The sequence below is a fragment of the Tachyglossus aculeatus genome, chromosome 16 (genome assembly GCF_015852505.1).
Source record: "Tachyglossus aculeatus isolate mTacAcu1 chromosome 16, mTacAcu1.pri, whole genome shotgun sequence".
Lineage (NCBI taxonomy): Eukaryota > Metazoa > Chordata > Mammalia > Monotremata > Tachyglossidae > Tachyglossus > Tachyglossus aculeatus.
The window spans coordinates 14249698-14274924 of NC_052081.1; the positions used below are offsets into that span (position 1 = coordinate 14249698).

Here is a 25227-nt window from a genome sequence, read left to right on the forward strand (position 1 = left end):
GCACATTTGATTGATTAATTGGTAATAGTCCCCAAATTGCACAGAAGGTATCTCATTGAGGAGAACAATATTTGCTTTGCTTGGCAGAACAGTGAAGGTATGGGTTGGGTGTAAAGAAGAGGTCAATCAATGGTATTTAATCCGTAATATTTATTGAATGCTTACTGTGTGCAGACCAGTGTATTGAAGAGGGCAAATATGTGGGAGTGCATACTCAGTACAATATCTGAGTATTTCCCCTAAAGGGAATGGCAGCAGAGAGATCTTGCCAGATTCCTCAGGTTAATAGGCTCATCAAAATAGGGAAACCATTTATAAGACTATTTGGTTTGAAATAATATTGTTTTTGGGTAAGCCTTTTCCTTTCCCTTCCTTTTAGACTTATGGGCCACTGATGAGGGCACTTACCTTTGTGAAGCTGAAAATCAATTTGGGAAGATCCAGATCCAGGCTACCATAAAAGTGACAGGGCTTGGTAAGTCACGCTGGACAGCCATATTTATCTAGCAAATTAATTCTCACTCACCATTTCTGAAAATTATATTTGTTGAATGTAAAGTGCTTGGGATAACTCTGCTTTATTAGTTCCTAAATATCCTGGACCACTGTTTAATGACAATTCAGTTAACTTGTGGAATTCAGAGCCAAAAGGCTCAGAGGTTGAAGGTTTTGAAAACTGTGATGTTGATGTGAAAACAATTATTACTGTATTTAAGAACTGACTACGTGTCAAGCCCTGTTACTAAGTGCTGGGGTAGAGACAAGTTAATCCGATTGGATCCAGTCCCTGTCCCACATGGGGCTCACAGACTGAGTAGAAGGAAAAGGAATTTAATCCCCATTTTACAGATGAGGTAACTGAGACACAGAAGTTATGTGACTTGCCCAAGGTCACACAGCAAGCAATTGGCAGAGCCGGGATTAGAGCCCAGGTCCTCTGACCCCCAGGCCTCGCTCTTTCCATTAGGCCACACACGTTTTGGGTGATGTATAGTTCCAAAGTATAGAATTACAGTCAGAAAGGTATCTTGAAAAGTTACTGTGTCCGCACCTCTGCTTTCAGGTGGGTGAATGGTGAAACCACAGTCTCCAGGGGAAAATCGGAAGGTTTTATTCAGCTAACGATTGTCTTCCTGAGAGCCATCAACTCTCCCCAGCTTTAAAGAGGGTAGAAGGAGTTAGTCATATGGACTCTCAGAACATTTTCTGAGTCCGAGGATAAGCTTGTCCTTCCATCACTGCTCGGACTGTGTTAGTGTGTTTCACCTCTGGACTTCTCAAGCTAAGGTTCCCCTTATCTTATTGGCGACCACCGAAGTTGTCTCATGCAGGGCCTAGCCTGGACTATTCTATTTGGAAATTCACCTTGGGCCTCGTGGTTTAGTCTTTGGTTTCTATCCAAATACCCTGTATCATCGACAGCATTTATTGGAAAATATGCTTTGTGCAGAGTCCAGCGGTAAAGAAATGGTTACCGCCCTCAAGGATCCCATAAGCTAAGTGGGGAAATTAGACTTCGTCTAAGATACGAACCCAGGGCCTCCAGTCCAATCCAGATGTATAAATAAAACTGGCTGCTGTGACCTTTGTTTTTCATGGTCAAGCCATTCCCTGCTCGGAAATCCAGATCCCTGGAAACCATCTTTTTGCAATTCTGATCCAAAAAAATCCATCGGCCCTGCAGTTGTTTTACCCTCTTCTATAGAGTTCATTTATGATGAAGATAGTTTGTCTTGCTCTTGGGTGGAGCTCTGATATAAATCCCCATTGCTCTTTTGGATTTAGTTGCTCCTCTCATTGGGATCGGACCTACCGTGGCCAATGTAGTTGAAGGGCAGGAACTCACTTTGCCTTGCATCCTGTTGGCTGGGAATCCAATTCCAGAACGTCGGTGGATTAAGAACTCAGCAGTGGTAAGCGGACTACATGCTTCTATGTGTAGTTTTTTTGGCTTCATACTCTGTTGGAGGCAAAGGAAAGACATTACGACCCCAAAAATGTCAAAATGCAATGGGAAGCCCTTCATTATGCCTTGGCTGGCTTTATGCACTGATTTAACTTGGACAGCCCTGGATTTCTGTAGAAAAATATACCAATGTTCTGAAATTGGGACAGTTCTGGGTACAATGGACAGCATACCTTGCATCAACTCCCTGCTGACCTTGCTCACTCTGTGTTGGACTTTCCATATCGGAGCTGGGGCGTGTTTAGTCTATGCCTAATTTAATTCTCATTCTGGAGCTTGTAGAAAGGATGTTCCAAAGTGCTCGAGGACTTGAACTCTACAACTCCCCTTGCCCTGCCGCCCCCAGTAACTCATATACAAGTTCTCACAATTGATGGGAAGGAATGAGAAGGTGTCTAAGTTTGGGATGGGACCCTGATGTCTCGGTTTTCAACAGAAATAAAAATCTATTTATATTTCACATTCTAAGCGGTTGGGCTATTTGAGGCTATAGGGTGGAGAAATGGTTAATGGCATAATTTCCTCAACATCAAGATGTGTACATTCAGCGTAAAATCACGTCATTAACTTCATTTCCCAATGTAAAGCAGTATTTTCTCCCTTTCACATCACTTAAAGCTTCTTATGCTATATGTACAGGATAGTGTAAAATGTCAATACCCTAAGGAGAAAGATATCTGTTTCTACAAAGTACTGTGATTGGGTATTGAGAAGCAGCATGGTCTAGTGCATAGAGCACGGGCCTGGGAATCAGAGGACCTGAGTTCTAATCCCGTCTCTGCCACTTGTCTGCTGGGTATCCTTGGGCAAGTCACTTAACTTCTCTGTGCCTCAGTCCCCTGATTTGTAAAATGGGGATTGTCTGTGAGTCCCATGTGGGGCAGGGACTGTGTCCAATCTGATTGGCTTGTATTTACCCAGCACTTAGTACATAGTTAGCACTTAACAAATGCCATTTTAAAAAGAAATCTTTGCTCCTCGCAGCAACCTGTAAGGAGCAAGTGAGTCCGGTCCTTGTAGCCCAGGAACATCTATGACTCCAAACCACACAAGGACCTCTAGTTCAAGAGTCCCCCGAGTTATTGCCACCCTACAAGGAGGGGTCACCCCAGGAATACGGCCTGTGCTGTCCAGTGACTTACCTCAGCATCTCTAAGGTCCATCTCTAAAACTGTGTCCAATCCCTCCCAGGAAAGCAATTCCTTCTCCTCATTCCACTCCCTTCTCATTCTTCCCTCTTCTCGCCCCACTTCCCATCCCCCAAACTCTACTATCCCATTTCTCCCCTGCCTCCAGTGTTTTTATTTTTCAAACTAACACCTGGCCCATTTACCGCATTTGGACCGATTGCAAATTGGAACTCAACCAATTGCATGGGAATCTAAGGGAAACTGTGCCCAGCGGTTACAACCATTTATGATAGACTCATTTTTGAGGAACACACCATGGCAATTGCCTGTAAAGGCTTGCGTTAGGCAGAGAACTTGAAGGTCCCAGAGGGAGTGAGCCAGGCTCAGTGCTCCCCTGCAGCTCAGGTCCTCTGAGGGAATATCCCAATGTCCATCAACCACTTGTCCCCCTTCCCTCAGGTAAAATTGGGCTTCCTAGATCAGCTCCTACCTGAAGCGAGTCCTTGTGCCTAAACCGGGCCCACACCCAGAATGGTTCTGGGAATTTGGGACTTTAAGAGAGTGTGGGATGAGAGTACCATCAGGTCATGGAGGGTGTCCTGGGACAGCCACCCATGGGATTATGCCACAGGCAGCAGCCATCTGTGTGTTACCCATGCTGCTTGGTGCTATACAGGATGCGAGTCTTCAGTTCTAGTCCCTCTCCCTTCAGAATGACCAGGTCACCGTGCAGTGAAACCCACCCATCCTAGGCAGGCATCACGGGGCCTTCTGGTTGGGAAAGGGCAGCTTCTGGCCAAAGATAAGTTGCTAGAGGAATTCGGATGTTGAACACTCATTAAAATATTCAGAAGCTTGAAACTGGAGTTTCAACTCTTCTCTGTACACGATCTTCGATTAATGTTAATGGCAATTACTAGTCAGGTTTCTCAAGATTAAAAGCAGTGGTTACTGCTATTGCTGTAATGCGAGCAGTATCTATTGTGTGTGCTGTTTCCATGATTTGGGGAGATTTTCAGGGTTCTAATGATACTTGAACGAGTGCAAAGTCAGTGACTTGACCAGAGAAAACTGAAATGCTTTAGATGAGGCAAGTCCTTGCATTTCTTAACCAACGATATCTTTTCCATTCTCAAGTTGGTTCAGAATCCTTACGTCAGTGTTCGCAGCGATGGAAGCCTTCACCTTGAAAGAGTCCGCCTTCTGGATGGAGGAGAATATACCTGTGTGGCAAGTAACGTTGCCGGGACTAACAACAAAACTACCACAGTTAATGTTTTTGGTAAGAGCCACCTCAGCTTTCCTCTTTGCCAGTAGGTTGGTTGAGTTAAATTATGGTCTTGAAACACCTGCTCTGCAGTAGATACCCAGCAATTTGACTAGACATGGTTTCTACCCCACCCACAGTCTGAGAGGTATGGAGAAACAGGCATCTTATCCCCATTTTAGAGGTGAGGAAACTGAGGCACAGGGAGGGTAAGTGACTTGCCCAGGGTCACAGATCTGGGATTAATCCATGATATTTATTGAGCACTTACTGTGTGCAGAAGACTATACTAAGCCCTTTGGAGAGTACAACACAACAGAGTTGGTGGGCACATACCCTGCCCACAACGTGAGCAGGACTTCTATAATAATAATAATAATAATAATAATAATAATGTTAAGCACTTACTATGTGCAAAGCACTGTTCTAAGCGTTGGGGAGATTACAAGGTGATCAGGTTGTCCCACGGGGGACTCACAGTCTCACAGAGAGGTTGTGACTTGCCCAAAGTCACACAGCTGACAATTGGCGGAGCTGGGATTTGAACCCGTGACCTCTGATTCCAAAGCCCGTGTTCCTTCCACTGAACCATCTATCATTTTTCCCTTACTTGCCATCAGGCAACTAAGTTGGTAGGCAAGAATCAGTCCAATCCACCGGTATTTTTAGCGATGAGATCAACCGGCATCGGTTTCATTCTTAGGGAAGCCTTGGCAGTTTGAAAAAAGCCTACAGAGATTGATGACTTTTTCAGACTCCTGTCTTCTGTGACCATAGCAGGCCCAAGTGGGAGTCTGCTCCAGAGACCTGCCAAGTGCTTGTGTAAGCGGTTTGTTAATTGATGAAAGGGAATACAGCTCAAAGCGAGAGAGGCAAGCTGCACTCTTTATACTCTCCAGAACTGGCTTTCTCTTGTTGATTGTGAAACAAGGCCGTCCTGGCTAGGAAACCATCTGTAATTCAGTCAAGTGTCCTGAACTTCCTCTGAGGCCACATCCATGACACCGAGTAGAGATGCCAGCCTCTTGCATGCCGAACACATTGCATAAAAGCAGCCCGTTCAGTGAAAATGTTGGAATGTTCTTTTTCTGTTCATGACGTTGTAGGTTGCCCTGGCAAAGCCTAAGTAACTCCTTTGCTGTCCGGGGAGTTCCCTAAACTCTCCACGGTGAAGAGTCCTTTACAGATGTGGCAACAGCCAGGTAGATTGCATTTATTGAAGAATATCGGGGGTAGAAGCCAAGAGCCTGGGAAAAAAAGCAGTTGGACCCAGAAGTATTCTTTCTCAGTGGCTAAATGCTTGTTCAGATTGAGGGGCTTTAGAAGCAGGATAGCCTTATAGAATGAGCCCAGGACGGGAGTCAGTAGACTTGGGTTCTTAATCTCAGCGCTTTTTATGGTATTTGTTAATCAATTGATCAATCGATGGTATTTGAGCGCTTACTTTGTGCAGAACACTGTACTAAGTGCGTGGGAGAGTATGGTACAACAGAATTAACAGGCAGGCTCCCTGCCCATAGTGCATTAGGCCCTTATTTTATGCCAGGCACTGTACTAAGCACCGGGGTAGGGAGAAACTGATCAGGTTAGATACAGACCCTGACCCACATGGGACTCTTAATCCCCATTTTACAGATGAGGTAACTGAGGCACAGACAAGTTAAGTGCCTTGCCCAAGGTCACACAGCAGACAAGTGGCGAAACCGGGATTAGAACCCATGTCCTGTGGCCATCAGGCCTGTCCTCTATCCTCTAGGCCTCACTGCTTCACTTGCCTGCTGTGTGACCTTGGACAAGTCACTTAACTTCTCCATGACTCAGTTTCCTCATCTGTATCATGGGGATAAAATAACTGTTCTCCCTCCCACTTAGACCCTATGTGGGGTAGGGGCTGTATCCAATCTGATTATTTGGTATCGACCCCGGCCCTTTGCACAGTGGCCCTTGGCACATAGTACGTGCTTAACAAATGCGCCAATTACTATAAAAAGTCACTGAACCTTCAAATCATAGCATTGGAGGCTGACGTATAAAAAATGTATTTATTTACTGTGATGTCTGCCTCCCTCTCAAGACCGTAAGCTCTGTGTGAGCAGGGAATGTGTCTAACAACTCTGTCGTATTATCCTCTCCTAAGCGGTTAGTACAAGTGCTTTTCATTTAAAGTGCTCAGTAAATGCCATTGAAGGATTGACTAATTATAGGGCTGGAAGAAGTCAGAAGGGATATCTAGCCGTTCTTGAGGCAATACTCTCTCCACACCAACTCAGTCACCATAAATGATTATCTGCTATTCTCAAAATTCTCCAAAAGCAACCTCTCTTGTATCTGTCCACTTTAAGTGAATATTGGAAAAATCAGTTATGCCAGCTGCAATTATTTGGCAATTAGATGGCCAGACTCATCTGTTTATTCTTTGACCAAGCCTGGGGTAGATTGATCATACTCTAAGTTGTTTTCCAGCACAGGGAATATAAGCTTTATCATAACTAGACTCTTCACTTGGTCGGCCACCATACGTTCACCGTAACCCTGCAGTTTAGGAAGAAATTGCCTTTGAGACAGGATCACCTATTAGATGACCTCCGCAGGTGCTCTTTGGGCACATGCTTCTCCAAGTTGACAATGTACCTTATTTAGTCAGGAAATTCTGATTGACACTTTTATGGCCAAGCCAGGGAGGACCTCCAAATTAAGTTTTTTGAAGATTCTTTCTGTACCTTTCTTTCCACTGATGCCTTTTTGAGCCAAAGATTACCCCCAAAGCCATTGCACATGCTCGTTGATCCTTCTCAAGAGTAACCGGCAGGAAATCCTGCTTCCCGACCTAACTTTTTCTCCACTCCATCACCTGGTGGACTTGCTCAAGTTTGGCTTGGACTCACTGTGGTTAGGGAAGTGTGCTAATTCTCTTGTATTGCGCTCTCCCAAGTGCTTAGAACAGTGCTCTGCACATAATAAGTGCTCAGTAAATGCTATAGATTGATCAACCCCTTTTCCAGGGAGGTAAATCCCATTGGCTAAAATGAACAGTTTTACCCTCATGAAACCGGAGTTCTGTCCACATGCCAGACAGTGTTTTCATCTCCCTCCTCATTCTTTGAGTCATTATTTGTGGCTAGGAATTGTCAATGCATAAATATTAAGAGTTTGTTTACTTCACAGTCAAAGATCTTTGCTAAATGAGTCACCCTCAGAAGAGAATTCTTTCTTAGAGAGCCAACATGTAATGTTTTTCATCTTCTTTTCTCTTTTAATTGATATCAAGAAGGCCAGTTTATTGGATCTTCTTTCTGACAAGAATCTTTATCAAGTTCTCCCAAAGGATCGTAATTCTCTTCCTAATTTGGCTGTTACTCAGAACACTCCCGTGCAGATCATAGTGTCTGTTTTTCCATAAAAAAGCTACAGCATTGCTAAGGTTTGTTGGCTGGCTAAGAAAATGAGACTCAGTCTAATTCGACCCAGAACTCACAAAGACAAAATATGTGTAAGAAGGAGGCTAAATAAATGATGAAATGTACATTTCTTTTTAGTTCTGCCAGTCATTCAGCATGGACAGCAAATATTCAGTACAATTGAGGGAGTCCCAATCACTTTGCCGTGCAAAGCCAGCGGAGTTCCCAAACCATCCATTGCTTGGTCCAAGGTAAATTATATCTCTAAGTTTTGTAGTTATATGATTGCATCACCTCCACCAGAGTGGACAGCAGGTGAAGCAGGGAGTGAACCCGTATAAATGTTTGGATCATTGGCGACTTTGTTGTTTCTGAAGTGGGTAGAAGGAGGGGAGGGATAGGATTCATTTTAATGTTTTAGTACCGGCAATTTTTCAGTGTTTTGTTTTCCTCACCAACTAGATCGTAAGGTCCTTGTGGGCGGGGACTGCCTTCAATTTCTATGCTTTCTGCATATTCCCACTGGGTTGCAAAAAATAGGCTCCCAACAAATAATAGTACAGGAGTAATACTATTGATTGGTTGAATGACAGATATTATTAGTATAGATATGTTAGCGCAGTAATCAGTCAATCAGTAGTATGTACTAGTAGCTTACACTTTGCAGGACACAGTGCTTGGGAGAGTCCAGTTGAGTTAGTAGACATAACACCTACCCACAAGAAGCTCACAATATAGTGGGGAAGATGTACATTAGAATGAATTTCAGATGAGGGAAGCCACTGAGTTTAAAGATAGACAGATAAATGGTGATAGTGGAGAGTGTGGCACCTAGGTACTTAGGAGCTATTACTTAGTAGTAACAATAATAGCCCAGTGCTGTAAGCTCATTGTGAGCATTGTGTGCCTGTTGTTGTGTTGTAGCCTCCCAAGTGCTTAGTACATTTTTCCGCCCACAGTAGGAGCTCAGTTAATATGATTGATTGGATGAGTGAATGAAATAATCTCCCCCAAGCGTGGCCCACACCCCATTGAGATGAGGGTTGTAACAGCCAAATGTCAGGGACGGCTGATGGCCTTTGCCTTCAGTGGGGCCATTTTTTGACTTAGGGTATTCCACAAGGTGGATAGGCCCAATAACAATCCTGAAACTCAGCTGGCTGGCATGGGCAGTGAGACCACAGTGAATACCGTGGGCCACCTGCTGTGTATCTGGTACGACTACACAGTGCCATTACACTGCAGTCGCTTCAGCCTGCGGGTGGAAAACCTCGGCGTGAACGTGGCAGTTTGCCACACGTTGTCCGTCTTCTCATTCACAGGACTCGGTTCCCTTTGTTTCTTTGTTTTGAAACCCCATCCTCAACTCTTTTCAAGTTTGTAGCTTTCCATTTTGGTTGAGTGCCAAAAGCGTTTTCAAGAAGGACAAGGAAAACAAAGCTTTGGTTTTCCTAATTTTTGAGTTTGGCTCATCGAAAATGGGGTTCCTATTACTGTCGCCATGAAAACCACCAGCAAATTATGTAGACTTATATTCAATCTTTTCTGGATATTTGGGGATGGGGGAAAACTCTCTAGATAATATGATCATTCTTGCTTTGAGAACAGGAAAGCTTTTATTTCTGGATTAATTGTTGATGCTAAAATGGAACTCTTGCAATGCTCATTGAAAAAGGTCATGTCACCTCTCCCAGGATTTCATGGTTTTTGGCTCAAATCTTTGACAGAATTGAAAAGAAACAAGAACGTTACCTGCTTCAGAACTTCAAAGTGAGCTTAGCTTTTAATCGGGAAAATTTAAAATAGCTCTCAAATTTCTTTGAACTGCATTCCACATCCTGGCTATAGCTTAAGATGAGAGAATGTGTTGTATAATATTTCAGTTTCAAATGTCACATGAACCTTTTTGTTTTCAAATCTTTTCAAATGTATGGTATTTCCTCTTGGCAACAAAGCGACCTTTTTCTTTTTAAAATGCCTTACATTTTTATATTTAAAAGTTTTAAGGAAGCTCTTGGTTCAGCTAATTGCTGAACAACTACTTAAAGGTGCAGAAATATGGAGATTTCTTTTTAAGAATAGGGGCTTGAATAATGAAGAATAACACATGTAGAAATGGGGTTCTGTCTATCATTAAATGTCATTGATATTTACTGAGTGCTTGCTGTGTGCTTGGGAGAGTACACTGCAATAAATCTAGAATTTTTAGAAATATTCAGTTCACTTGCAACCCTGGTCACTCATTGCAAGCATCATTGCACGTAAGCTTCCGTTAGCTTATACGTTTCATGAGGACAGGGACTTTGCTTTGGCTTTTATTGTGTGTTCCTAAATTCCTATTATAGTGCTCTCCACATAAGATATACTAATGGACAAAATATACCCCTTGTGATTGAATGGCTTCCACGCTTGGCCATTTTTATAGCAAGATTTCATGATAAATACTTGTAATATGGCTTATTAGTACATTAACAGTATCTAATACAGTAGTAAAGAACTGTTCAACTTTTAGGAGATATTGCAGGGCAATTGCTCTGAGTCCAGCAAAGCAGAGATATGGGGTGGATCAGAAAACAATAGGGCTATTATAAATTTCTTGAGCATTTATATTTTGCTTCATTGTTCTTATTTGGGAGACCTTTTCATAGACCCCCCGCCCCCCTCCAGATGTTGGAGAGTGCCTCTCATATCTAAGAAAGCATGTCGGTCTCGATTCTGATTTTACAGAAAGGAGAACTGATTTCTTCCAGCAACGGTAAATTCTCTGCAGGACCTGATGGAAGTCTGTATATAGCGTCACCAGGAGGGGAAGAGGCTGGAGAATACATCTGTACAGCCACTAATGCTGCGGGCTATTCTAAACGAAAAGTCCAACTCACAGTCTACGGTAGGGGCCTGATGGAAGAATACTTTTCATTCTCTCTTGATCTGTCTGCCAAAACATGGAATGCTGCAAGGTCACACCAAAGAATTGTATTGCGTACCCCCCACCCCTGCCCCGCCATTTAATTCTGGGGAGTAAAATCTGACCTTAACCTTATTTTTAAAAATCTATCCCAGTACCAAGCATAGTGCTTGATACAAAGTAAATACTTAACAAACATCATAAACATCATAATCTCTTTATTTCTTTGCTAATCAAACCTCTACCTTTTGTTTTTGAAGAGGGGAGGGTTGTACTCCTTTGGAGAAATTTGACTGTATTTTTCAAAAAGGATTCATTCAATCAATGATAATCATCATCATCATCATCAATCGTATTTATTGAGCGCTTACTGTGTGCACAGCACTGTATTAAGCGCTTGGGAAGTACAAGTTGGCAACATATAGAGACAATCCCTACCCAACTGTAGGCTCACAGTCTAAAAGGAGTCACAAGGTTTGCTGCCATTTGCCTGCTGCATGGGGTTGGGGCACGGGCCTGGCAGTCACAAGGTTTGCTGCCATTCATCTGCTGCATGGGGTTAGGGCATGGGCCTGGGAGTCATCATCATCATAATCAATTGTATTTATTGAGCGCTTACTGTGTGCAGAGCACTGTACTTGGCGCTTGGGAAGTACAAGTTGGCAACATATAGAGACAGTCCCTACCCAACAGTAGGCTCACAGTCTAAAAGGAGTCACAAGGTTTGCTGCCATTTGTCTGCTGCATGGGGTTGGGGCACGGGCCTGGGAGTCACAAGGTTTGCTGCCATTCATCTGCTGCATGGGGTTGGGGCACGGGCCTGGGAGTCATCATCATCATCATCAGTCGTATTTATTGAGCGCTTACTGTGTGCAGAGCACTGTATTAAGCACTTGGGAAGTACACGTTGGCAACGTATAGAGACAGTCCCTACCCAACAGTAGGCTCACAGTCTAAAAGGAGTCACAAGGTTTGCTGCCATTTGCCTGGTACATGGGGTTGGGGCACGGGCCTGGGAGTCACAAGGCTTGCTGCCACTTGTCTGCTGCATGGGGTTGGGGCACGGGCCTGGGAGATAGCATCATCATCATCATCAATCGTATTTATTGAGCCCTTACTGTGTGCAGAGCACTGTACTAGGCCTTGGGAAGTACAAGTTGGCAACATATAGAGACAGTCCCTACCCAACAGTGGGCTCACAGTCTAAAAGGAGTCACAAGGTTTGCTGCCATTTGTCTGCTGCATGGGGTTGGGGCAGGGGCCTGGGAGTCACAAGGTTTGCTGCCATTTGTCTGTTGCATGGGGTTGGGGCACGGGCCTGGGAGTCATCATCATCATCATCAATCGTATTTATTGAGCGCTTACTGTGTGCAGAGCACTGTATTAAGCACTTGGGAAGTACAAGGTGGCAACGTATAGAGACAGTCCCTACCCAACAGTAGGCTCACAGTCTAAAAGGAGTCACCAGGTTTGCTGCCATTTGTCTGCTGCATGGGGTTGGGGCACGGGCCTGGGAGTCACAAGGTTTGCTGCCACTTGTCTGCTGCATGGGGTTGGGGCACGGGCCTGGGAGTCATCATCATCATCATCAATCGTATTTATTAAGCGCTTACTGTGTGCAGAGCACTGTACTTGGTGCTTGGGAAGTACAAGTTGGCAACGTATAGAGACTGTCCCTACCCAACAGTAGGCTCACAGTCTAAAAGGAGTCACAAGGTTTGGTGCCATTTCTCTGCTGCATGGGGTTGGGGCACGGGCCTAGGAGTTATCATCATAATCGTCAATCGTATTTATTGAGCACTTACTGTGTGCAGAGCACTGCACTAAGCGCTTGGGAAGTACAAGTGGGCAACATATAGAGACAGTCCCTACCCAACAGTAGGCTCACAGTCTAAAAGGAGTCACAAGGTTTGCTGTCATTTGTCTGCTGCATGGGGTTGGTGCACGGGCCTGGGAGTCATCATCATCATCATCAATTGTATTTATTAAGCGCTTACTGTGTGCAGAGCACTGTACTTGGCGCTTGGGAAGTACAAGATGGCAACATATAGAGACAGTCCCTACCCAACAGTAGGCTCACAGTCTAAAAGGAGTCACAAGATTTGCTGCCATTTGTCTGCTGCATGGGGTTGGGGCACGGGCCTGGGAGTCATCATCATCATCATCAATTGTATTTATTGAGCGCTTACTGTTTGCAGAGCACTGTACTAAGCGCTTGGGAAGGACAAGTTGGCAACATATAGACACAGTCCCTACCCAACAGTAGGCTCACAGTCTAAAAGGAGTCACAAGGTTTGCTGCCATTTGCCTGCTGCATGGGGTTGGGGCACGGGCCTGGGAGTCACAAGGCTTGCTGCCACTTGTCTGCTGCATGGGGTTAGGGCACGGGCCTGGGAGTCATCATCATCATCGATCGTATTGAGCGCTTACTGTGTGCAGAGCACTGTACTAAGTGCTTGGGAAGTACAAGTTGGCAACATATAGAGACAGTCCCTACCCAACAGTAGGCTCACAGTCTAAAAGGAGTCACAAGGTTTGCTGCCACTTGTCTGCTGCATGGGGTTAGGGCACGGGCCTGGGAGTCATCATCATCATCATCAATTGTATTTATTAAGCGCTTACTGTGTGCAGAGCACTGTACTTGGCGCTTGGGAAGTACAAGTTGGCAACATATAGAGACAGTCCCTACCCAACAGTAGGCTCACAGTCTAAAAGGAGTCACAAGGTTTGCTGCCACTTGTCTTCTGCATTGGGTTGGGGCACGGGCCTGGGAGTCATCATCATCATCATCATCAATCGTATTTATTGAGCGCTTACTGTGTGCAGAGCACTGTATTAAGCACTTGGGAAGTACAAGTTGGCAACGTATAGAGACAATCCCTACCCAACAGTAGGCTCACAGTCTAAAAGGAGTCACAAGGTTTGCTGCCATTTGCCTGCTGCATGGGGTTGGGGCACGGGCCTGGGAGTCACAAGGTTTGCTGCCATTCATCTGCTGCATGGGGTTAGGGCACGGGCCTGGGAGATATCATCATCATCATCATCAATCGTATTTATTGAGCGCTTACTCTGTGCAGAGCACTGTACTAATAATAATAATGTTGGCATTTATTAACTGCTTACTATGTGCAAAGCACTGTTCTAAGCACTGGGGAGGGTACAGGGTGGTCAGGTTGTCCCACGGGGGGCTCACAGTCTTAATCCCCATTTTGCAGATGAGGTAACTGAGGCACAGAGAAGTGAAGTGACTTGCCCAAAGTCACACAGCTGACAATTGGCGGAGCCGGGATTTGAACCCATGACCTCTGACTCCAAAGTCCGGGCTGTTTCCATTGAGCCACGCTGCTTCTCCTACGTGATATTGAGCATGTTGTGTGCAGAGCACTGTATATGTCCATCTCCTCTAACCAAAGTTCAACAAAGGCTGGCCAGCTAAATTTCCTGATAAGATTTCTCCCCGAGTTTTGTAGATGCTTTGAAGAGAGCCTCTCAGCTGGCATTCTCTCTAGTGTCCCCCAGTATAACACAACAGAAAATGACTTCCATTTTGCTGTCCTCTGTCTATTTCTTCCATCCTCCACAATACCTCGTTTGACCGTGGATATCCTTTATGCCTTTGGGCTGATTGGGTTTCCCCAGAATGACTTGCTGTGCGTAATCAAGCCGAAAATGAGCATTCTCTTTGTTCTTCATTATAATTTCCTCTCTACCCTACTGTGTTACCGATTTTAGTGAAACCTAGATTATCAGGACATCAAGGAAAATCACATGACAAACCAATAGAGATTTCAGTCACTGCTGGGGAAGATGTTCTGCTCCCATGTGAGGTGAAGAGTTTGCCACCGCCTGTAGTTACATGGGCCAGAGAAATGCAACTCATCTCTCCTTTCTCTTCCAGGTAATGTGTGCATGTGTTTGTGTGTGTGTTTATGTGTGTATGTGTGTTGTGTGTGTGTTGGGTGGAGGGGTGTGTAGTTGGCCTTTTATGCTCAGAGATGGGATCAGTGGTGGTGAAAGTCTTCTAGGGTGCATTTGTGGCTAAAAAGGCAAATGTGAGGCCCATAATTCATGAGCTATAAGCATGGGCCTGGGATTCAGAAGGTCGAGGGTTGTAATCCTGGCTCTGCCATGTGTCTGCTGTGTGACCTTAGGCAAGTCACTTCACTTCTCTGTGCATCAGTTACCTCATCTGTAAAATGGGGATTTAGTCTGTGAGCTCTTTGTGGAACAGGGTCTGAATCCAGCCTGACTTGTTTGAACCCACCCGAGCCATTCTCCTGACCTGGAGCTCCCTCCCCGTCAAATCTGCCTGACCTCACCTCTACCCCATTTATAGCCCTCACCTCTTCCAACAAACCTTCCCCAATCCATTTCCATCTCCAAAGTCTCGTAAGCCAGGCAGTCACCTCTAGAATTTGTTTTCTTTTGCCTCTCTGCATATACGCATAATCAATTGTACAGTTAATTTGATTCCTCTATTTATAAGTGTTTTGTGTGACTTTGCTGTATGATTATACACTAAGTGTGGACAGGGAACCAATCATTGCTATTTATTGAGCATTTCTGTGTGATTTCTACAGTATTTGTTAAGCACTGTGTGTCAGGCACTGTACTGTAAACACTGGGGTAGATACAAGCTAATCAGATTGGAAACAGTCCATGTCCCACATGAAGCTCAAAGTCTTAATCCCTGTTTTACATTGAGGTAACCGAGGCACAGAGAAGTTAAGTGACTTACCCAAGGTCACACAGCAAACAAGTGACAGAGCTGAGCTGAGAACCAAGGTCCTTCTGACTCTGAGATCCGTACCTCATTCATTGGACCATGCTGCTTCTCATTGTTCTAAGCACTTTGTAAAGTCCAATTTGATAGAGTGGGTAGGTGCGATTCACGCCTACAAGGAGCTCGCAGCTCCAGGGAATGTATCTCCTACTTCAGTGGTACTTCCCAAGCACTTAGTATAGTGAGTAGCACCAGTGAGTGCTCAATAAATTCGTCACTACTATTACTTACCCTGTCATTGTATGTCCTACCACAGACCCCACAGCTCAATGGCTAGTGGGTGAGGACCACCAGGCAGTGCGGGATGTAGACTCCTTTGCTGATTCTCCCATCCCTGCTACTTCCAGTCAGCCCCTCTGCTTCCCCTCCCGAGTGTCCAGCACCTCCTCTGTTGGGTTAGCTGGGGAAAGGTGGGGAGACCTGTGGGATCTGATGAGCAGCTAGAATGTGGAGTCAGTAATGATGGTGATGGCTGACATGGCCAAAGGGCAATAGAAACCAACTGAAAACTCCCATTTCGTTCCCCCCTCCCTCCTGTCACTGTTCGGTGCCAAAGCCCCAGTTTAATTCCTTTGCAAGGTCTCCCTTTGGGCCCCTTCCACAAATGAAGAAACAGAAGTCAATTAAATGACGAGTCCAAATCCCACAAGAAGTCAGTGGCTAAACGACAGTCTGATTGCTAAGCCTCCTGGGGCCTGTCTGATGCTTAGAATGACTTCATGCCTAATTGAGAAACCGCAACTTCACATTAGTCTAATTACCTACAGGACGTTTGCTCAGATTTGTGGAGGGGTAATGAGGCGTTGTCCCTGCCATTATTGCTGGTGTCGTTTTCTTACCAAAGATTCCCAAGAAGAGGAATTTACTAGGGCCAGAATAGGAAAGGGATTTCCTCACTAAATATTCATAATACTAGGGTTATATTTGTTCAGCCCTAAGGGTAACATAGGTTAACCTAGTTATCCTTTGGGTTCGGGACTGAAACTACTATTCTCAAAGCTCAGGTAAAGGCATTTTTTTTCCTGCTCAAATGATCCAGATCAGGGGTTCAGTGGATAATTGTGCCCTTCTCAGCTTGATTGTGGCTTCAGTTTGGCACGAGACACAAGCCTTGAAGTAATTGAAGAGTGGTTACAAAACCACTTTCAGCTTTTGCTGCCAGAAATTGCAGGCCTGTGGGAAATAGTTTGCTATCCCTCTATTTAAGGTTCCCCTACTGTTTTGTTTGAAATGAGCCCAGATGAACTTCTTCCCACATTCTGCAGCCTACTCAAACTCATTTCCTCTTCTAGGCACACCTTTCTCAGTTCTGGCTCACTGAAGATCAGTGAGACACGTATTACGGACAGTGGGTTGTATCTTTGCGTTGCCACAAACATTGCTGGAAATGTAACTCAGTCGATTAAGTTGAATGTCCACGGTAAGTTTACACTTGATATAAAGCCCCCCTTTCATTTTGTCAACCTAGAGTTCTGTAACAGGAAATACTCATCACCCAGATTTCTTGGTGCTCATTTAAATTATGCTGCTCAGTCTTTCAAATTCAGAATTATAAGCCTGCCCTTTTTGATATTTTTTTTTTATCTGTGGAATCCTGTTGCTTAGATTGACAAGTTTCTTTTTATGTCTCTATCTTTTCTTTACCCAATTAGTCAAGAACTTTTCAAATTCTTTTATGACATTGATTAATTGAAGATTTATAATCACATTTATTGGCATTAGGGCAGAGAGGAAGTGAAGGTAGCAGGGACACAACCAGTTCAAGGATTTTGGATAGGAATAGGGAAATATTGCCAGAGAAAGGATCCAGAGAAGACTTTTTTTTCTGTATAGGTGAGACTTGAACCTGTTTGGAGGCAGAGAGGAAGGAGCCATTTGAGGGTGAGAGGTTGACAATAGCAGGAATGGGGGAGAGCAAGGTAAGAGTGGATAGGTTCAAGAGCACAGGAAAAGGGGTTAGATGTTGTTGAGTAGGGATTGTCTCTGTTGCCGAATTGCACTTTCCAAGCGCTTAGTATAGTGCTGTGCACACAGTAAGCGCTCAGTAAATACGATTGAGTGAATGAATGAATCTAGAAGGCAGATGTTTCTCCTTTTAGAAGGTAACTGGGAAGGAGGGAAAAGGATGAAGACGTAGCAAAGTGGTAAGGAGGCAGTGGAGAGAATTTAGGAAGACAAGTTGGTGAGGTCATGGAGCAAAGGTGGCTTTGGTAGGGAGTTAAAATTTCAATATAGTTAGTGGGGGTTGCAAGCAGGAATAAAACTGTTGGCAAGGAGAAGAGAGAGCTGAATTATAGCAGGAGAGGATGAATTTGAAGTAGAAGTCAGCCCCATGTCTGGATTTCTGCCAGCTACCTGAGCACAGGAGCAGAAGAAGGAGGGGTGGCTGCCTGAGACAGGTGGGAGACAGAGTTCCACAGTAGGGGGTGAGGGCTAAATTTAGGGGGGAGGAGAATAGGTAAGATGATAGATGAGTGTTTTCAAGCCAATGAGTTACATCTAGAAGGCTTCAAATAATTTATCGGCAATAGTCTATCATGCCGGTCTGTTTTTTGTGTGTGTGGTCAAACCACTCCACATGGTTTGAATATTGCTAAGGAAACATGACTCATTTTGTGTCTGCCTTTCTGAGGTCACATCATTGGTCTCGTTGGTCTCATCCTTATTAAAGAGAGGTGACTCTTGGGATTTCCAGACATTTGATTTAGAAGAGTAGTGGGAAATGTGGATGATTGTATTAATTGGAATCACGTAGACACTTGGAGACTCTCCTGAGCCACCTATTGCTCAGGCTCCTTGAGACTAGCTACCCTACCGTGAATGGCAGAGCGTTTGTGAGTTTCTCAGGGCTGAGCTAACACCTGGCCTCTTCCTCCTCCTCTTGGGACGTGATGTCTTGAGAGGCCCACAGCTGTCTTTCTGTCTTTTATATGTTTAAGGGAGAGACACTTTCTTTAACAGAAGTAGTTTGTCCAGCAATAATAAATGGAATCAACAAGCACATTTGTCAGAAACTTAAGAGTTACTGGCCCGGACAAGACTAAAGGTCGGGACTTGAGCCTATCCCTTGTTTCACTGCTGCCTTCTTAAGTAGCTTTGTATTCCGTAGGGCTTGCAGAAAAAAAATAATTATTCACCTGTTGCCAAGTCTCCTTTCTTGCCTAGGACTTCTTGAATTCATAAAGGCACTAGATGGAATCGGGAACAGAGTCCAGTGCAAGTGGGGACTCTTCCCAGGAAAGGTCTGTAGTTCAAAGTCAATAGGAGAAATGGTCTAGGAACCCTCTAGGCCATTAGAAGGCCTGAGCTGATGTTGGAAACAATGCTTTAGGTTTTCATGAAAGGCAGGCACACTTCCTAAATCACTTCAGGGATAAATTCTAGAAAGAATTAAGTCGTTTTTCGATATCATGCAGGAATATTGGTCTCTCTAAGAGGAGAAGCGCTATGACCCAGAACCTCTCCAGATTTCATAACCAATTTTTTTTTCTCTTTCCTAGTACCTCCAAGAATACAACGAGGCCCTCGACTAATGAAAGTTCGAGTTGGTCAAAGAGCGGACATTCCCTGCAGTGCCCAAGGGGTCCCCCTTCCCAAAGTCACGTGGTTTAAAGGTGGCAATGCCATGCTGATTGATGGGGAGCAGTTTATCAGCAATGAAGATGGAATGCTGACCATTAAGAAGGTCCAGCTCTCAGATTCTGGGGTGTACAAGTGTATTGCAAACAACATAGCTGGAAGTGATGAGGCAGAGATAACAGTACAAATTCAAGGTAATTCAGGACATGGAAGAAGTTGTTCAAGTTTTAAAAAGGTTCTGCAGTTTTTTCTTGTTAAGATCACATTGTACAAATTACAGTTAAATATCTGAGGTATGGAAGAAGAGCAAAACTGGGAAAAACATACCCGTCGAACACAAAACTTAGGCTAAGGAGATTGTAGATTCAGCATCGCCCTGGGTTAATCCACAAGTCCCGGTCAAGTATTCAAGGATAGTTGATGGTTCACTGCAGTGTGAGAAAACAGACTTTCTGAGTTAGTTATCTTTTTCATCTGATTAGGATTGAACAGATATTTGGGAGTTCCTCTATCTGAGAAAAATTCAGCTCTTTAGCCCACTTTTTAGATAATTGGCTTTGCTTTATGAAGATTCTTTGATTGAATAGGAAAAATCTGAAGTAACAAAAATATTAGCCCCCAGGACTTTGTTAAAGATTTTTGAAGAAATAAAAAAAATGCAGTTTTCTTCCTAGAAAATTTTCTCTTTAGTCATTTTCATTTTGAAAGTTCAATGCATAACAGGTTCAAAGGAACTCTGTCCCTGAGTAGTGGCCCTAGGCATCTCAGAAGTGAAAAGTCAGCAGGTCCTGGTACAGTACTCTGCTCACAGTAGACACTTGGTAATAATAATATTATTTATTATTATAAAATTATTGTTAATAAATAATAATCATATTTGTTAAGCACTTACTGTGTATCAAGCACTGTTCTTATCACTGTTCAAGTTGAACAGGTTGGTCACAATCCCTGTCTCACATGAAGCTCACAGTCGAAGTAAAGGGAGAACAGATACTTAATCCCCATTTTACAGATCAGAAAACTGAAATGCAGAAGTTCAGTGATTTGCCCAAGGTCTCACAGCAGGCAGTTGGCAGATCCCAGGGTAGAACCTACATCATCTGACTCCCAGGCTTTGCTGCTGTTTAATAAATGAAGATGACATCAACACAGCCATATAATCAACCAATTAAATTTACGCATGTCTCTTGTATGCACAGTATTTTACACTGCTTGGGAATGTACAGTAGCATTCGTAGACGTGACTCCCGATCTCAAGGAATGTCTAATCTAGCAGGGGAGATAGAAAGTAAAGTAGTTAAGCAGGGCAGTCATAGTCCCTGACCCACAGTCTAAATTGGAGGGTGAACAGATATTTAATCCCCAAGCACAGAGAAGTTAAGTGACTTGCCTAAGGTCACACAGCAAGCGGGTAATGGAGCTGGGATTAGAACTCAGATCTTCCGACCCCTGGGCCCCTGCTCTTTCCACAGCACCACACTACTTCTCTAGGCAACGTTAAGGTACCGATGAGGGAATTAGAGGATATAAAGTGGGGAGATTCGAAAGTAATCAATTAATCATGCTTATTGGGCACTTACCGTGTGCAGAGCACTATACTGAGGGGTTGGGAGTTTACAGTTTAAGAGTAAGCAGTCTTACAGTCTTGAATGGGAGACAGAATTAAAATACATTATGGATAATCAACCAATCAGTGGTATTTATTGAGCACTTATTATGTGCAGAGTACTGTACTAAGTACTTGGGAAAGTACAGCACAACAGAATTAGCAGACATGCTCCCTGCTTATCTTTATCTTACAGTCTTGAGGGATTGGTATGGATATGTATGTTATGGATAAGTGCTGTGGGGCGGAGGGTGAAGTGAATAAAGGGTACAAATCCAAGTGAATGATTGATGCAGTAGGGTGAAGAGTAGGGTAAATAAGGGCTTAGAGAAGGCCATTTGGAGGAGATGTGATTTTAATAAGGCAAAAATAATAATTTTAATAATCATCCTAACACTCAAGGGTAAGGAATGTTACAGTATATGCGGATATTAACAAGCTGTCTTCAGCTTCATTAAGAACAGTGAGAGGGGAAGTGAGCTAAGCAACAGGATAAGGGGTTGATTTGATAGGCAGAAGAAAATATTTTCTCGTGGTTTTTTTTTAAAGCATTGGATTTGTTTTTGAGGAAAGGTATATGGCATCTAGGTAGAGATCCTTAGACATGGGATAACTTTAGGTTTGGGTCTGCTCTAAAGCTGAGGAGGTATAAATGAGATGATGCTGTAATTTGTATTCATTCATTCAAAGATAATTATTTTTAATTATTAATTTTCATTATTTATGTTTTTCTTGTAGAAGCCCCAACAATGGAGGATCTAGAACCTCCTTTCAACACCCCATTGCAAGAAAGAGTGGTCAGTCAACGTGTTGCCTTCCCATGTCCAGCAAAAGGTGTGATATTCTGGTTAATATTTCTTTCCTATGGTATTTAATCTGATCAAATAGTGAGAAATCATTGGGGTGTAAATATTACACCATAGACCCTATTCATAACACTTTTTAGATGCATCATTTTTAGTTATCTGTGAGGTCAGTAAAAATTTTAAATATCTTCCAGCTTAGCCACTATTACATACTACAACTACTTAAATACTTAGGATATATCACAGACCATGAAAACAATGTTGTACTGTTAGTAATACCAACTAAAAATCATTTTCTCTTACAGGCTCTTTTAACTATTGCCTTTCAAGTGGTACTCTCCGAAGCCTGTAGTACAGTGCTCTGCACACAGTAAGCATTCAATCAATACCATTGATGGATTGATTCTGACTGCTTTAATAATAATGATGGTATTTAAGTGCTTATTATTGCTGAACACTGTTCTAAGCACTGATGTAATGAATGGGAAATGTATAATAAAGGTTATGAGATCTGAGAAATCTTGGGAATGTGGAAAGCCTAAATAACTAGCCTTCCATTTCTGCCCCCTGAACCGTTTTGAGCATGGTGATGGAAAGGAGGCAGAGATTTTTTAATGGGGACTGAGGACAGGGAGGATCAAGCTTCGGAGAGCTACTAGTCCAGAAAGCCTTCATTTTAGGTCTTGTCTCAGACACCGATGTCCAGGGGGATAATCCAAGTTTCAGAATGAAAATTCCTCTACTTGGGCCCTGAGTAGCCATTTTGTAATTGCTTTGAAAAACTTTCACGGTATGTTTGTCTCATTAGGCGCCCCCAAGCCGATCATCAAATGGTTACATAACGGCAGAGAGCTGACAGGAAGGGAGCCTGGCCTCTCGATCTTGGAAGACGGAACACTCCTAGTTCTCGCTTCGGTCACCCCGTACGATAACGGGGAGTACATCTGTGTGGCAGCAAATGAAGTAGGGACCACAGAAAGAAAATACAACCTCAAAGTCCATGGTAAATAGCAATGGGAGCATTTCACTACGTTTTTGGCTTGAAGACCACAAACGAAAAAAAAGGGAGAACCAGATGTGGTCATAGAAATGGTGCTGGGCCCCAGGCTGAATCATGGGAAATGTTTATATATGAATGAAGATCTATTTTAGAATCAAAGAGAGTAATAATTAGAATACATCTGTGCAAGACTTCCAGGTTCTGTGGTTTTAAATGTGTGGCTCGTGTCTAGTAAGAAGAGCCAGTGTTTAATCATTTTAACACTCTGTTGTAGTTCCCCCTGAGATCCGAGATCAAGAAAAAGAGACAAATCTGTCTGTGGTGATAAATCAGCCCACACATCTCATCTGTGAAGTAACGGGCAATCCTTCTCCCACCATCATATGGTACAAAGATGATGTCCAGGTAACATAAACCCCAAGTGTTGCTGACGATACCACACTAATATGTCTGGGGAAACTGGAGCTTTGTCCTGTTCACTTGAATTATCTAGGTGTACATTTTGACCCCTGGGGTGTCTATGAGAAATGCAATAACACTGGGCTTTTGGGGTCCCTTAAGGTGGCTGAGAGCAGTTCTGTCCAGATGGTGCACAATGGAAAGACACTGAAGCTCTTCAAAGCTACTCCAGATGACGCTGGGCGGTATACTTGCAGGGCAGTTAATATTGCAGGGAATTCCGAGAAGCATTTCAACATTGCTGTGCTAGGTGAGTGGAGTGTTAAGTACTGATCCTTTTAGGCCTAGAAGACATTCCAGTTCATCACTTAGGTTAAATAAAAGTTGAATTTCTCTCCCTTTCCTTTTTTCATTTACTGAATGGAATCCCCCAGTTAGACATGCTGCTAAATTTATTCTCCAAGTGAATTTGGTGTTCCTACAAGGTGCCAGAGTTGCAGCCAGAAAACCCAAGTTCTTTGCTAGCATCTTTTTATGGTGAAGTTGTGGTAACTCAGTTTGGTCCATGGCACTTTGTCAAAGATAACAGAACCAGTTTGAGCCACTTTGAGTATGTGTGTGTGTGTGTGTGTGTGTGTTGAATTTACTCAATAATTGAATAACTTGTGCTCTGACCTTTGCCAAGCCTTGTGTTCACGCTGAAATTTCTTTTTCCAAGTTCCCCCATCAATAACAGGGGCTAGCTCCCCAAGTGACATCTCAGTCATCCTCAATCACGAGACCACCCTGGAATGCCAAGTCCGAGGTACTCCCTTTCCAGCTATTCACTGGTTCAAAGATGGCAAGTAAGTAGTTGTTTGTCATTTATAGCAAGGGTTCCAGGAATCCAAAATGGGAGCCTAGTGTCTTGCTTTTTTTGCTTTTGGCTCAATTGTGCTTCCTCCCCATCAATGTTATAGGCAGGGAGTGCAGATGAAAGCTCTTCAGTTTGAGTAATACTGCATTTCCATAAAGCTTTTAATCCTCATCAAGTTTATCACTCGGCTTTAGGCATCTATAGCAAATCATCTTCTCTTGAGGGGTTGAATTGTCTATGATGTAATTATACACAGCATGGTAATATTGTGAGGAAGTTTAGGATAGGAAATAAGAAATGCAGTACGCAGGTGAAGTTGCAGAACAATTGTTTCTTCGGATGTATTTGAACAATTATTTAATCAAATGTATTTGATTAAAATGATCATTTGACAATGCTGCTGAAATGAACCCACAGAAGATAGATAACCAAAGTCAAATCAGAGGGAGAACAGATATCTAGATTATTGCTCGAATTCTGTGAGCGATAAGGAGGTGAGGAGTGTGCTTTGGGCTTTTTACCGATCATTCATGGATAAGATTTAATTTTGCAAAAGACTGCATTTCCATCCACGAAGGTGTGAATTTCTCCATTATTGGTCAGTTGAGTCTCACTGTGTAGACCTACTGGAAAGATGAGTCCTTTATGAATTAAGAAAAATATTTCACAAACCATCTCAGCATCTCTTGGGTAACTGAAATCTGACCAATTTCCACACAATTTGGTTTCTAAACTCTAGGCAGTGTAGATGGGGAGGTAACTAATTATCTATGTTTCCTATTATCTCTATTTGAAAAAATTTCAGAAGAATTAGACTCTAGACTATGGATAAGAATGATTCAAGTCCTTACCCTATTTCGAGATAATTGCAGTGAACAACTACATTAAAGATGACCTTATTTTAATTTATATTTTCCTTGGGTCACACTATACCCTTCAGGAATTGGAATTGTGGAATCTTAGAAGGAGGAGCAAATTAAATTTCATTAATTTTGGTAAACATTGGACATTTATGTGGACACAAAAAGACCCCATGTTATTTTCATTGAAAAACCCAACTTTCCTGGAATTACCCTTGACTCTGATATAACCTGTATGCCATATAGCAAACACTTGGATAAATTATTATTATGTGTGTCATATGAGAATTTTTCTTGGATTGAAATGGGTGGAACATTAAGACTTAACGATGTCTTAAAATTGTCAGGACTTTTCAAAACATTGCAGATCTTAGAGACCAAGTTTGAAAATGAAACATGATTGGGGTCATAAAAATATGACCTTAAATTAACAAAAAAAAGAGCATGTCAGCAGATACCTTTGTGATATTTACAAAATAACGCTCTAATATAGACTGTAGACATGTCTGATCTTGAATAAATATTTTTAGCAGCATTTCCTGAAGCATCCATTTTATGATATTGAACTCTTTTTTGTTATGTATCTGCCAACTTTGTTGTATTGTTCTCTCCCAGGCGCTTAGTTCAGTGCTCTGCAAAAAAAATTACATTTGATTGATTGAGAAAGCACTT

The 25227-nt window shown here is 43.1% G+C and overlaps 1 protein-coding gene across 1 annotated transcript in view; it reads left to right on the top strand.

Annotated features, from left to right (window-relative positions):
• HMCN1 (hemicentin 1) overlaps positions 1-25227 on the top strand; it is a 296199-nt gene that overhangs the window by 147459 nt on the left and 123513 nt on the right. Inside the window, exons 17-29 of the mRNA XM_038757640.1 lie at positions 380-475; positions 1786-1913; positions 4234-4378; positions 7900-8012; positions 10489-10648; positions 14399-14564; positions 16742-16869; positions 18950-19222; positions 21373-21468; positions 22249-22443; positions 22715-22845; positions 23002-23149; positions 23558-23684. Coding sequence (XP_038613568.1) covers positions 380-475; positions 1786-1913; positions 4234-4378; positions 7900-8012; positions 10489-10648; positions 14399-14564; positions 16742-16869; positions 18950-19222; positions 21373-21468; positions 22249-22443; positions 22715-22845; positions 23002-23149; positions 23558-23684 — 1906 coding nt within the window. The remainder of the gene's footprint in view (positions 1-379; positions 476-1785; positions 1914-4233; positions 4379-7899; positions 8013-10488; positions 10649-14398; positions 14565-16741; positions 16870-18949; positions 19223-21372; positions 21469-22248; positions 22444-22714; positions 22846-23001; positions 23150-23557; positions 23685-25227) is intronic.